This window comes from Lagenorhynchus albirostris, chromosome 4 (assembly GCF_949774975.1).
Source record: "Lagenorhynchus albirostris chromosome 4, mLagAlb1.1, whole genome shotgun sequence".
In the NCBI taxonomy this organism is placed as follows: Eukaryota; Metazoa; Chordata; class Mammalia; order Artiodactyla; family Delphinidae; genus Lagenorhynchus; species Lagenorhynchus albirostris.
Window position 1 is genome coordinate 20,754,955 of NC_083098.1, and position 13,501 is coordinate 20,768,455.

Here is a 13,501-nt window from a genome sequence, read left to right on the forward strand (position 1 = left end):
GGAGGGAGGGGCCAGGCCCTGCAGGATTGGGCGGGATCGAGGGAAGTTTCGTGAGACCACGCGGAGCATCACCACCTGCAGAGGGTGTTACAGGTGGAGGGACTGTGCGGACCAAGGGCCTGGCCGTGGTTGAAATGACGGGTGAGTTCGCTTTGCCCAGAGCCGGGGGCAGTGCGGGTGAGTGACAGAGAGCAGCGACACGGCAGAGAGTGGGGCTCCCACCCTGGCCACGTTCCAGTGCCCCTCCTTTGTCTGCACCCCTCCTCCCAGGTGGTCAGATACCCGCTGCACGTCATCATGGAGCTGAAAGAGTACCTGATTGATGTGGCGTCCCGGGCGGGCCTGCACTGGCTGTCCACCCTCGTGCCTACCCACCACATCAACGCCCTGGTCTTCTTCTTCATCGTCAGCAACCTCACCATCGACTTCTTCGCCTTCTTCGTGCCCCTGGTCGTCTTCTACCTGTCCTTCATCTCCATGGTCATCTGCACCCTCAAGGTTTTCCAGGACAGCAAGGCCTGGGAGAGCTTCCGTGCCCTCACCAGCCTGCTCCTGCGATTCGAGCCCAACCTGGACGTGGAGCAGGCCGAGGGGAACTTCGGCTGGAACCACCTGGAGCCCTACGTCCACTTCCTGCTGTCTGTCTTCTTCGTCATCTTCTCCTTCCCCATCGCCAGCAAGGACTGCATCCCCTGCTCGGAGCTGGCCGTCGTGTCCGTCTTCTTCACGGTCACTAGCTACATGAGCCTGAGCACCTCGGCCGAGCCCTACACCAGGAGGGCCCTGGTGACCGAGGTGGCGGCCGGCCTGCTCTCCCTTCTGCCCACCGTGCCCGTCGACTGGCGCTACCTGAAGCTCCTGGGCCAGACCTTCTTCACGGTGCCCGTCGGCCACTTCGTCGTCCTGAACGTCAGCATCCCCTGCCTGCTCTATGTGTACCTGCTGTACCTCTTCTTCCGCATGGCCCAGCTGAGAAACTTCAAGGGCGCCTACTGCTACCTGGTCCCCTACCTGGTCTGCTTCATGTGGTGCGAGCTCTCCGTGGTCATCCTGCTTGAGTCCACCGGCCTGGGGCTGGTGCGTGCGTCCATCGGCTACTTCCTCTTCCTCTTCGCTCTCCCCATCCTGGTGGCCGGCCTGGCGCTGATGGCTGCGGTGCGGTTGGCCCACTGGTTCTTGTCCCTGGAGCTCACCAAGGTTGTGGTCACCATGGTGGTCTGCAGCATCCCCCTGCTGGTCCGTTGGTGGACCAGGGCCAACTTCTCCGTGGTGGAGATGGTCAAGTCCCTGACACGGAGCTCCATCGTCAAGCTGATCCTGGTGTGGCTCACGGCCATCGTGCTCTTCTGCTGGTTCTACGTGTACCGCTCGGAGGGCATGAAGGTCTACAACTCCACGCTGACCTGGCAGCAGTACGGCTTCCTGTGCGGGCCGAGGGCCTGGAAGGAGACCAACATGGCCCGCACCCAGATCCTCTGCAGCCACCTGGAGGGCCACAGGGTCACGTGGACCGGCCGCTTCAAGTATGTCCGCGTGACGGAGATCGACAACAGCGCCGAGTCGGCCATCAACATGCTCCCGCTCTTCATCGGCGACTGGGTGCGCTGCCTCTACGGTGAGGCCTACCCGTCCTGCAGCTCAGGCAACGTCTCCACGGCCGAGGAGGAGCTCTGCCGCCTCAAGCTCCTGGCCAAGCACCCCTGCCACATCAAGAAGTTCGACCGGCACAAGTTCGAGATCACCGTGGGCATGCCCTACAGTGGCGCCAACGGCACCCGCGGCCCCGAGGAGGACGACATCACCAAGGACATCGTGCTGCGGGCCAGCAGCGAGTTCAAGGACGTGCTGCTCCACCTGCGCCAGGGCAGCGTCATCGAGTTCAGCACCGTCCTCGAGGGCCGCCTGGGCAGCAAGTGGCCCGTCTTCGAGCTCAAGGCCATCAGCTGCCTCAACTGCATGGCGCAGCTGTCACCAGCCAGGCGGCAGGTGAAGGTCGAGCGGGACTGGCGCAGCACTGTGCACGGCGCCGTGAAGTTCGCCTTCAACTTCTTCTTCTTCCCCTTCCTGTCGGTGGCCTGAGGATGCGTCCTGTTGCAGGAGTGTCGGTGCATGTGGCTGCCAGGACCTCCCCCCACGGCCTCCCGGCTGAACAGTGCAACACTAACCACTGTGCGCGCGCGCGCGCGTGTGTGTGTGTGTGTGTGTGTGTGTGTGTGTGTGTCCGCACGCATGCGCAAACACAGGGCTTTGGAGACCACTTGTCACGTGTAGTCTGCTCACACCTCTGTGAACGGGCTGACTCCTTTAGCTCTGTCCACTTTGACTGCCCAGTGTGGTTGGAAATGGCATGCACAGCCTCGACCCGCAGTCCCGACCTCTCCGTGCGCAGCTGGTGTGCCAGGCTAGACCAGGATTCCTGTGCCGGAAAAACACTTTACAGACGCTGCCCTCCCTCCCCTACCACCTCCACGCACGCCCCGGCCCCTCATTTACTTCTGTTTGGGTTTGTTATTTAAAGAACCAATAGTGCTGCTCTGTAAACTCGACGATAGCTTTTCTTATTTATTTGGTCACTGCTAAGCCTTGACAGCTGTTTGCAGATCCTGGGGGCCTGCAGAGCCGCTCTGTCATATGACCAAGGCCCTGCCTGATTCTGAGATCGGAGGCCGCACGGGCAGAAGCCCCGAGCTCTGCATCCTGCAGCCTGCCCGCCTCGCAGCTCTCCTGTCTGGTGGGTAATGGGTGAGTTTGCGAGGGTCTCGCCTGAATCCACCGGGACTAGGAAATAGAAGGAACCCGGGGCGTCCCCTCCCGGTGCTCAGAAACGCTAGGCCATGTTCAGAACCAGAAAGCAGAAAGTCAGGGTCCTAAAGCAGCCGAAATAAAAACCTTTGATGAAATCCACTGTCCTTTTCTTTCTTTAAAAGAAGGCTGTTTTTTGTACGTGTAAGAGAATCAGCAGGTGTCTACCCTTGTGCTGAGTTACATACAAGTGCAGCTGGGGTTACAAAGAGCAGAACTGATTCTCAGTGAGCGACCCCGACACTACTAGGCCAGGGGCCCCTGCAGTGTTTGCGCCATCACCCAGCTGTCTGCCCGGGTCTTACTAGGTGTGAAATGCTCATGGTCATGATTATTTGTGAAACTGAAATCACTGCTGAAAGGGCACATACGTGGTTATTCGTGGTTCAGTAGCTGTGTTGTTCAGCAGTGTGTTGCTTGTGAAACCGTATCCTGTATTCAGTGATGAACAATGATAATTCCATAGAATTAGCATCAGAACTTGAGCCATCTAGGGGTGGCTAGAGCAGCTTGGGGTCCCTCAGCAAACTTAGCACCCTGGGCACGGGTGCATGCCTGTCTGGGTCCCTTGGGCAGGGGGACATGTCTGTCTGGGTCCCTCCGGCCTTTGGTTTCTTCCCTGAGGTTGAGGACAGCCTGGTCCCCTCCTGCCCCCCGGTGGGCAGTGCCCCCCACCCAGTGAGCTGCATGTCCAGTTCTTTGCTGTGGTCAGGAAACCTGGAGTTGTTCACACATCCTTCTGTGGTTTGGAGTTGACTCAGGGTGTGGCCACCTCCGTTTTGAAGACGCATCTCACCTTGGTGGGTAGCAGCGGCATCCCTGCATTGCTGGCTCTTTCTGTTTTGTCTTCCTGCCTGGTCTGGTCTGCCTGAAATCCCATGTTGGGAAGTGCTCAGGAGGGTGGCATCCCTTTGTGCCTCTGGGTTTCTTCCCAGGTAATGAGATGAGGTTAAATGTCAGCCCCACTCCCCTCTCTGATCTGGAGGTTTGTGAGGCCATGAAGTGAGTTCACAGTTCAGCTCTGCCTCCCAGACTCCCCACTGATTGTCTGGAGGGCGAGGAAGCTGCCTGGCTTTCTGAGTGAATGCAGATGACCTCATATCATCCTCACTGGGCAGGGGGCAGGTGCCGTGACAGCCCTGATCCACAGAAAACGGTTCCAGTATTAGACCGAGATCTGCCGGTGCCCTGTCCTCTGGGTCACGCTGTTACTCAGCTCCCGAGCAGAGCGCCTCCTTGGATCAGGGGGTGGTGTGGTCTCACGGGGATTGCCCTGCATCCGCCATTCAGCCCCTGTCCCTAGGTCCCAGTGTCCTGATCTATAAAATGTAAGTCTGGGTTAGGTCAGTGGTTTGCAAAACTACTTAGCAATGAAACGCTGTTTAAAAAACCAAGTGTGGGACTTCCGTGGTGGTGCAGTGGTTAAGAATCCGCCTGCCAATGCAGGGGACACGGGTTCGAGCCCTGGTCCGGGAAGATCCCACATGCCGCGGAGCAACTAAGCCCGTGCACCACAACTACTGAGCCTGCGCTCTAGAGCCCATGGGCCACAACTACTGAGCCCACGTGCCACAACTACTGAAGCCCGCGTGCCTAGAGCCCATGCTCCGCAACTAGAGAAAGCCCGCATGCAGCAACCAAGACCCAACGCAGCCAAAAAAAAATTAAAAAAAAAAGCCAAATGTATTTGATCAGATGGGCCTTGCTAGGTTCCTCCCTGTTTACCGCACTTCGTTCAGTACTTTACTACAGTTATCTACGGTGATAACTCCTTCCTGGAACAGGCTTTCTATCTTAAATATTTTAGGCAGTAAGGGTGAAGTTCAAAGGTTCTTCCTGAGTCTTTTGGGTCTTGCTTCCTTTCAGCTCTAAATAATCCACATGCCAGAGTGGCACATCTTGGAGCAACTTGCCCCGAACACACCCCCATCAGTCGCAAAAGAAAGTTTGACCAGAAACTTCTTTCACATTCTCAAGGAACAGATAATTGGTATAAACACGAATAAAGAAAAGAGCAACTTTGGATGGAAGAATCTTACAAGAGTTTATTGGTGGTCTGATGTAACTTCCTCATAAAAACCAGTGCCTCATCCAAACCCATTTGGGAAGGAACACCTTTCCTTAGGATTTTGTTAGCAGCAATGTGGCCTTTTTCCTGGTTTCCTCTTGAAGCCAAGGAGGACCTTGTGGGGCTCCTAGCAACAGAAGCCTTTTTGTGTCCCCAGTTTCTTGTTTGTAGGAAATAGGTTTCAGCCTCCATGACCTTCCCTAAGTTCCAAAGGGCAGGTTCAAACAGCTGTTGACCAGGGAAAGGAGGTGATGCAGAGACAAGGGAGGAGCAGTCAGAAAACAATAGTGCAGCCTTGGGGCAGGTCCTGGTTCTGCCTCAAAGGATACACATAACAATATCTTTGAGCTCTTCTACAAAACTAAAATCCCCTACAAATGGAAGATGTTAAGTACTTGATGAAGCGGTCTTGATTCCAGAGAAGGTCACCAACCTCAAGAACCAGAGAAGCTCATCAGGAAACTACCTGAGGCCAGATTAAAGGAGTGCAGGCCCTGCCCGCACCCTGATAATAATCAGCAACCCACCCTTGAGCCGCTGCTATAAAACTCCTCACCAAAGCGTTGGGTTGGGACACACAGTTTTTGAGGGCAGAAGCCCGCTGTGTCCCCCTTTGCCTGGCAAGGCAATAAAGAAATTCTTTTCTACACCCAAACAAACAAAAACAAGTGTACAGAACTCCATGCAAAAACAGTGTTGTTTGTAAGTTCAGGTGTAACCTATGCAGCAGATGAGAACAGGAAGCCACCTGGCTGGTTTGGACCCCTCATCCCAGCTGTGTGACCTCGGGCAGATTCACACTTTCCAGGCCTCCGGTGCCTTTTCTGTAAATGGGGGATGTAACAGGGCCTGCCTCATCGGTTGTTTTTAGGATTAAACTAGTTAATTTTATCGCAGGGTGGTCACAACAGTGTCAGGCACTAGTAAATCTCAGTACACTTGTGAATGTTTTAAATGAAGTTAAGCATTCATGGAACTTTAGAACCAATTAAGAACCTTTATGGAGGCCCTCACCAAACGAATGTCCCTTCTAGCTTTTAAAAAGTTTAACCTTTGTGAAAATAACCATGTTTAGCTGAACGGAACTTATTGGAGTGGCTTAATCCAAACAGGGGGACTGGTGTCAGATGATGCTCTGTCTGCACCCACCTCCCAACCACCACACCCGCCGGGACTCACAGTCCTGCCTTTCTGCCTGCTTCACAGCTTTCATTCCTCATGACTACGCATCCAGATAAGGTTGGCTAATACGTATGACTTATCATCGAAAACGTTCCTTATTTAACTTAACTAATGAGCTTTGATTCCGTTCATTGCCGCCCTCGAACAAATATTTATTGCACTCTGATGCTGAGCAGATGCTGTAATTGCACGGTTGGAATCAAACCCAGTTTCCACCCTCAGGGAAATCACACAAGTCAGATGTGTGTGGGCCCCAGTGCAGCGTCAGAAGTGCCCTTCTGCCTTCAGACACAGGAAGTGCTATGGGGGCCCAGAGAAGGCAGAACTTCAGCCTGGGGAGGGAGACGGGGTCCGGAAGGCTTCTGGGAGGATGTGGGGTTTGCCCCATTTTGATAGCAAAGGGAGAGACTGGATTTGGTGAGGTCAGAGGAAGACTATTCAACATTCAGGGCACCCATTGATGCCTCAGGCGTCGCCCAGGACGCCAGGGGGTTCCAGAGGATAGAGCTTGGGGTCCAAAGACCAGGTTGGAATTGAGTCTCTGTCCTGCAGGCAGCTAGAGCCCCTCTCTTGACTCTGAAGCCAGGGCCCTCATAAGGTCAGGGCTGAGCTCTGGAAAATGGGTCAGAGGGTACTTTAAGGCACCGTGTGGAGGAGAAAGGAGACAGTGGAAAAGTCATCCCCCGTCTCCCAGCAGACCTGGCCAGCTGGCCCTTTGGTGGTAGATACTGCTTCTATGGAAGCTTCCACGGGGCCATAAACACCAAATGGCCTTGACCCCTGTGGCGCTGAGGGTCCCCGGCCTGCTTGCTGTCCTCCTTTCCTGTTGATAAACAGGTCGCTGTCTGCCCGGCCCAGGACCAGGTGGTAGGCGCATGGAGGGATCTGCAGAGGTCAGGCTGTTGGCGGCAAAGAGTGCTGCTTCCGGGAGCTGATCCCCACCCTCTGTGAGGCGGGTAGGGGACCTAGGTCTCTGAGCGTCACTTTGTTTACATGAGGCTGTTTGGTCCTGAGAACTAGGTCCCATGGCCCGCCCCCTGCCAACATTTACACGTGAGAATTGTTAAAAGGTTCATGTTCATGTTGTGTGGACTTGGCCAAAGTTACGTGGCCAGGAGGTGGCAGAGCTGGGACAGAACCAAAGCCTGTTCTTTTTACAGAGCCACAAAGAAACCACCATTTTCCTGGGGCTTAAAATCCCTTTTCAGGGCTTCCCTGGTGGCGCAGTGGTTGAGAGTCCGCCTGCCGAGGCAGGGGACACGGGTTCGTGCCCCGGTCCGGGAGGATCCCACGTGCCGCGGAGCGGCTGGGCCCGTGAGCCGTGGCCGCTGAGCCTGCGCGTCCGGAGCCTGTGCTCCGCAACGGGAGAGGCCGCAGCAGTGAGAGGCCCGCGTACCGCAAAATAAATAAATAAAAAATCCCTTTTCAGAACATTGCCCACAGGGGCCACCCTTGGGCCTGCCAGGAAAGAACTGTGCTGACCGCAGGGGCCACCAGCAGATCACACCATGTCTGAGCGCCTGCCAGGCCTTTATCCCTCTGGGCCTGCAGGAGCACCAGGGGCTGGTCTGCGGTGGTGGGTGGAGGTGGGGGGGTGTCTCACGACGCTTCCATGAAGCGTCATGGTGTTTGTGCTGCTCGGGGAAGACCCAGTCGAGGCCTGGAGAGGGTTTGGCACCAGAGCTTCCCACACATCGCAGTGAGACCCCCCCCCCCGCTTCTGAGTGCCCCAGAGGGGTATTCTTTCACGGAACCTGCCCTGTCCATCCTCTTGAGGGGTGGACAGCAGTGTCAGAAAGGCCGCACTCCCCTTGTGGACGTGCTGCTAAAGACCAGTTCTTCAACGTTCAGTTATTCAAATGCTCTTTTTCATTTCCATTCCTATATCCCAATCACACGTCATGTAACTGCAAAAACCCAAATTTCTGCATGTACCTATTTCAAAGTTGTCCATAAAGCAGGACCTTGTCGTTCCTGAACGTGCTGTGAGACAACAGAATCCTTTAACCGTCCCAACTCCCGGTCTGCATGTCCAGATGTCAGGGTTAAAGCCACACCAGCCCGCTGTGCACACGTAAACCTCACCGAGAAGCGCTGGGAGAGCTCCCTGCACCTGGCAGGGTCTTCACCTGGGGACAAGTGCTGCTTGTCATCATGAAATAAAGAAAATTCATTCGTTCAACAAATGCTGAGCACCTACGGTGTGCTGTGCTCTTCTGAGGCACAGGGGATGCAGCAGTGAACAGAGCGGTCCCCACCCCACGTCAGAACGTGACGTTTCCTGGTGGGGGGCTGGGGGACCATCAGCCAATAATAAAGTGACATAATGCCCAGTAGAGAAAGGGGCCACAATCACCTGCCACGAGCACTTTAGAGGCTCCTGTCCGATTTGCCAGGGTTCGTGTGTTTTCTCCTTTAATCATCATGGCAGCCATCGCAAGATAGACATTTCCACTTTGAAGATGCGGGAGGGAAAATAACCACCCCCAGAGGTGTCCACGTGCTAATCCTCTAAACGAGGCAAAAGGGACTCCACAGATGGGTTAAGGGTTTTGAGATGGGAGTTGATCCTGGATTATCCAGGTGGATGCAATGCAATCACAAGCGTCCTTACAAGAGTGGGGCAGGAGTATTATCAGGGAGAGAGAGATTGAGGATGATACGCTACTGGCTTGAAGATGAAGGAAGGGACCATGAACCAAGGAACGTAGATGCCCCTAGAAACTGGAAAAGGCAAGGAATGGATTCTCCCCTAGAGTCTCCAGAGGGAACCGGCCCTGCTTGAGAGCTTTCATCTTGATATTAGCCCAGTGAGACCCATTTCAGAGTCTGACCTCCAGAACGGTAAGATAATGAATTTGGATTGTTTTGGGTCACTAAGTTTGTGGTCACTGGTTACAGCAGCCACAGGAAACTCATACAGAGATGGAGTGGGTCAGGAGGCTAGTGTCCTCCAGCTCACACAGCCAAGTCTTGATGGAGCTCAGACTCAAGCCCCGCTGCTGGCCCTCTGCCTGGCCATTTCCTCCCAGCTCCATAGAGCAGTTTGAAGTTCTCTTCCTGTAGTGGAAGCTGAAGTACACATTATGGCGGTACTGAGCGAGGAGGAGAGTAGCTGTCCTCCTGTTACACGGGGGACAGAAGACCTCTGTGTTCTGACCATAAGTGCTCTTGACAGGTGGAAATTCCCAGGGGTCTCAAAACCTTTCTGCAAATAGGGGGAGAGGGGGGGTATAAATTATATATGAAATGAATGGATGAAAAAATAAAATGGACACAGTAGTTACTTTTAGAAAGCAAAATGAATAGATTAGGATATCCTTAAAAGGATACCTAGCTACGTTTTTTGTTTTTTGGGTTTTTTTTTTTTGGTACGCGGGCCTCTCACTGTTGTGGCCTCTCCCGTTGTGGAGCACAGGCTCCGGACGCGCAGGCTCAGCGGCCATGGCTCACAGGCCCAGCCGCTCCGCGGCATGTGGGATCCTCCCGGACCGGGGCACGAACCCGCGTCCCCTGCATCGGCAGGCGGACTCTCAACCACTGCACCACCAGGGAAGCCCCATGAAAGTTTTTAAAGGGAATAAGGGAAATAATTTCAGTTAATCATTGAGATGGGAGCTCAGGGCCGTCGCCATCTCCCTCTGTGTGCAGGCTTGTGTGCAGACTTGTCAACTCCTCATGACCTTTCTTTAGATAATATCTTGTTCACAAAGTTTGTGAGATTACTGAAGGGGAAGCTAGGGAAGAGATCTGGTCATCTGTTAATTACTTATTTTTTATTCCTACTTCTTGATCTACAGAAAGAACCAACAAGTTAGGAAGGTATCGTGTGAACAAAAGATTTGAAAGGTGTGCTTGGGCCAGAGATGAGTAGGGCGTGGGGGTGCCTGATTTAAAAGTTAGTCACGATGTAGTTTTGCTAAAGTGACAAGAGAAAAGGGATTTCCTGCAGAGGACTGTTTCCTGCAAAGAGCTATTTACAAATCCCCCCCTTCAGATATCATTCCATTTCTATGGGATTAAGGACGAAGGTCCATCTCCTGTAACTGCTTAATCCTGAGAAAGGGCGTCGAGGTCTTAGAGTGAAAGGTATCGACATGGGTTTGAAGCATCTCTTTGCTGACAGTTTTAGCTGCCCATTTACATATATGGGCAGAACAAGCTACTATTATTTTGATGCCCACAAAGATATAGATTATTATGAGCAGTAGTGTTAATCCCATTCTCTTGAGGCCAGTTCTTGGAATTGTGCTGGCCACAGATTCAACACTGCTCAAGATAGAGCGGCTTATGTCATGGCTGCAGTCTCGTCATCAGGCAGTTAGCTTTTCCCTCTGGTGGCAGTTACAGTATCTGTAAAACAACTCAGGAATGTACACCAGCTACTGAATCTGTGACTCTATCGTCCTCATCGTTAACTGCTAGAGCCTGCTCTCTCGTGACTCAGGGAGGCCTGGGAGACCTCAGCTTTTATACAAACAAGAGGCAGGGGACATTGAGGGACCTTTGTACTTGGGAGGGGGCCCGCACAGGGTTCTGCACGGTTCCAGCATTAGCAGATACCAGCACCACTCCATTTACCTTTATCCCTCGCAGGTGCCCTTCTTCTCTGGTAGTAGAGCCCTGACCTTGAGCTGGACCTTTGGCTGCCCAGGAACAGCCCTGTTTCCCAGCCTCCCCTGCTGCGGGCCTAATTTCTGGTCACTGGAAGTAATTGGAATGGATACAATATTCTTCTCCTGTCCTGAGAGTCAGGGGAGAGGTTGGGTTGGCCTCGCTTGGCTCATACACTGACCCCATGACTAAAGCGGGCGAGACACTTGGTCCAGTGCTGCACCCAGCCTGCACACATGAGGGAGCGGAGGTTTCTCCCGAACCAGCTCATAGCCCAGTTACCAGCAGAGGGGAACGTGGCTGCTGGTGGTGATGAACCGCATCCCTGCCCTCCCAGCCTGCGTGGCTGCAGGGACTCCAGATTCTGGCCAGCAGTGCCAGGGGTCCTGGGGGTGCATGCAGAGCCCACACCACCCTCCTGAGTGGTGTCGGTGGTTTGGTCAGCCTGCTGGCTCCGGGTGCAGCAAACCCCTCTCCTCCCGGACCTCGCCCTCCCCCAGCCCCCTCCTCCCTCCCGCAGGCTCCCTGCTGCCCTCCGCGCAAGGCAGCTTCATTCTCAGCGTGGACACAGGCTACCCTGATTTCCCACAGGGACCGAGCTGCAGGGTTTGGCAAGACTTCACTGAAGCTTGGTCCCAGTGCGAGGGCAGAGCGATGATGTCATTCAACACGCTTCCAGGGGGCCCAGGCTCCGTGCTGACCACTTCTGCCAGGATTTTCTTCTTTAATCTGCACCACCCCACGAGGTAGGTGCTATCATTCTCCATGCTTTGTGGATGAGAAAACTGAGACGCGGGAAGGGTAGGTAACGACCCCAAGATCCACAACTGCCCTCAAAGCCAGGCTTTGAGTCCCTGAACTGGGCTCCAGCGTCCCTGCCCTGAACCACTTAGCCTCTGTGCTGCTCACATAGTGGGCACCCAAAGAACATTTGTCGAGCGAACAAATGAGTGATTAAGCAGGTTTGTAAAGGTAAATGGTGAAGCTAGTTCTCGTCTGGCACCCCTCATAGGCGTTACACGTGTATTAAATGAATAAGTCGCTTCTCCAGCCATCCATCTCTATTTTGCATGTTTGTACATCTTTTAATAATGGATTCCTTTCCACTTTTATTTTTACTTTTGTCTTCCTAATATTGCTGCCTTCTGCGGATATCAGTTCCTCTCTGAAATTCATTGTCACTTGACTGTGTGGGCCCCATGTGGAATTCTAACAGCATCCAGGTAGCAACAATGGGGCTTTGTTGTTTAAAAGAGGACATGGCTGTTTTAAATGAATCACTCACAACTCGGGCAATTATCTTGAGCTCTATAAGCTTCTCCGTTGCTAGGAAACCATCCCTCCAAGCTGGTAAACCTTTGCTAAAGTTTTGTTGTCGAGCGGTTCCACTTCTGCAGGCCCTGAGCCAGCCTGCTGTTCCAGGCTGCGAAGTTAGTTCCCAGCAGAGGAAAAGCAGCAGTGGCCTGAAAACACCCCTCGGACGGCACCCATGGGGACCTGAGGTGGCTCAGGTGGCGGCGACTCCAGGACCCAGTCTGGGGGCACACTGCCTGGGGGCGGATCCCCAGTTTGTGGCCTTGGGTGAGGTACCCCTCTCTCCCTGTGCCTCAGTTTCCATCTTTGTAAAATAAGGAAATCACAGCATCCTCGTTTACGGCGACTTGCCGATGAAATGAGAAAAGCTTACAAAAAGCTCTCAGCACGGTGCCTGGTGCAGTGCACGGCTCAGAAGCGCCCGCTGTTACTACAACAACGACGCGGAGTGTGAAGGGTAAGGACGCTGCCAGGCAGCTGGGCAGGTCACCGAGGGGCCCACACTCCAGGCCACGGCTCAAGGGCATAGTCCAGTGGGTGTCAGGAGCCTCAGAGGCTTGGGGCTCGGGGGAAACAGGGTGATGGCTCTGCCTTCACCTGAGCAGAGGATGGTCTGCAGTTGGGAAGAGGTCTGGTGAGGGGAGCAGAGTTTGAGCCTTGTTTCACGTGGCCCCTGGAGTGCTCGCCCTGTGACCTGCCCACAGCTCAGCCCGGGGGCCCGTCCACGTGTGCCGCTCCCCGCAGGGCCCTGGCCCTCTAGCAGCCCCACACCCCTCTGTGCTACCATCTGGCTGCCAGCCCCTGAGCACGGCTCAGAGCTCCCGGCAAGGCCCCACCCTGGCTGCCCCCAAGAAAGGCCACATGGAGGCCGGTCCCGCCTTTGCTGCTCGACCTTAGGCGAGTACTTGGACCTCTCTGGGGTCCTCATCTGTGAAAGTGGGCAGGAATCTGCTGAAAGTATTGGCTGTGAGATCAGAATGAAGGGACCTGAGTGTGTCCACTCCCCAAAGGACCACAAACTGGAGTGGTTTAAAACAACACACTTATTCTCCTACGGTCTGCGGAGGGCGGTCAGAAGTCCCACGTGGTCTCACTGGGCTAAAATCGATGTGTCGGCAGGGCTGTGCTCCTTCCAGAGGCTCTAGGGGAGAATCCATTTCCTTGCTTTTTCCAGCTCCTAGAGGCCACCCACACTCCTTGGCCTGTGGCCCCTTCCTCCATCTTCAGAGCCAGCGATGACAGGTGGAGTCCTCATGTCACATCTCTCTGACCCTTTTTGCACTGCTGCATCTCCCTCTGAGTACAGCCAACAGAGGTTCTCTACCTTCTGGGACTCATGTGACAGACTGCTCCTCCCTGGATAACAGGATATGCTCCCCCATCTCAAGGTCCATCATCTTAATCACACCTGTGGAGTCCCAGAGCTGGTGCTCAGTCAGTGCTGGGTGGGGCTGGATTTGGTAGGGCTGAGACCACGGTATCGTCACCATCCTTTGGGCATCTGCCATGCGCCGGTGCTTC

At 54.3% G+C, this 13,501-nt stretch overlaps 1 protein-coding gene across 1 annotated transcript in view; it reads left to right on the forward strand.

Annotated features, from left to right (window-relative positions):
- WFS1 (wolframin ER transmembrane glycoprotein) overlaps positions 1-2,900 on the forward strand; it is a 28,470-nt gene extending 25,570 nt beyond the window's left edge. The window contains exon 8 of the mRNA XM_060147659.1: positions 271-2,900. Within this exon, the coding sequence (XP_060003642.1) occupies positions 271-2,079 (1,809 nt within the window). The 3' untranslated portion in view covers positions 2,080-2,900. The remainder of the gene's footprint in view (positions 1-270) is intronic.
- The last annotated feature ends 10,601 nt before the right edge of the window (positions 2,901-13,501 follow it).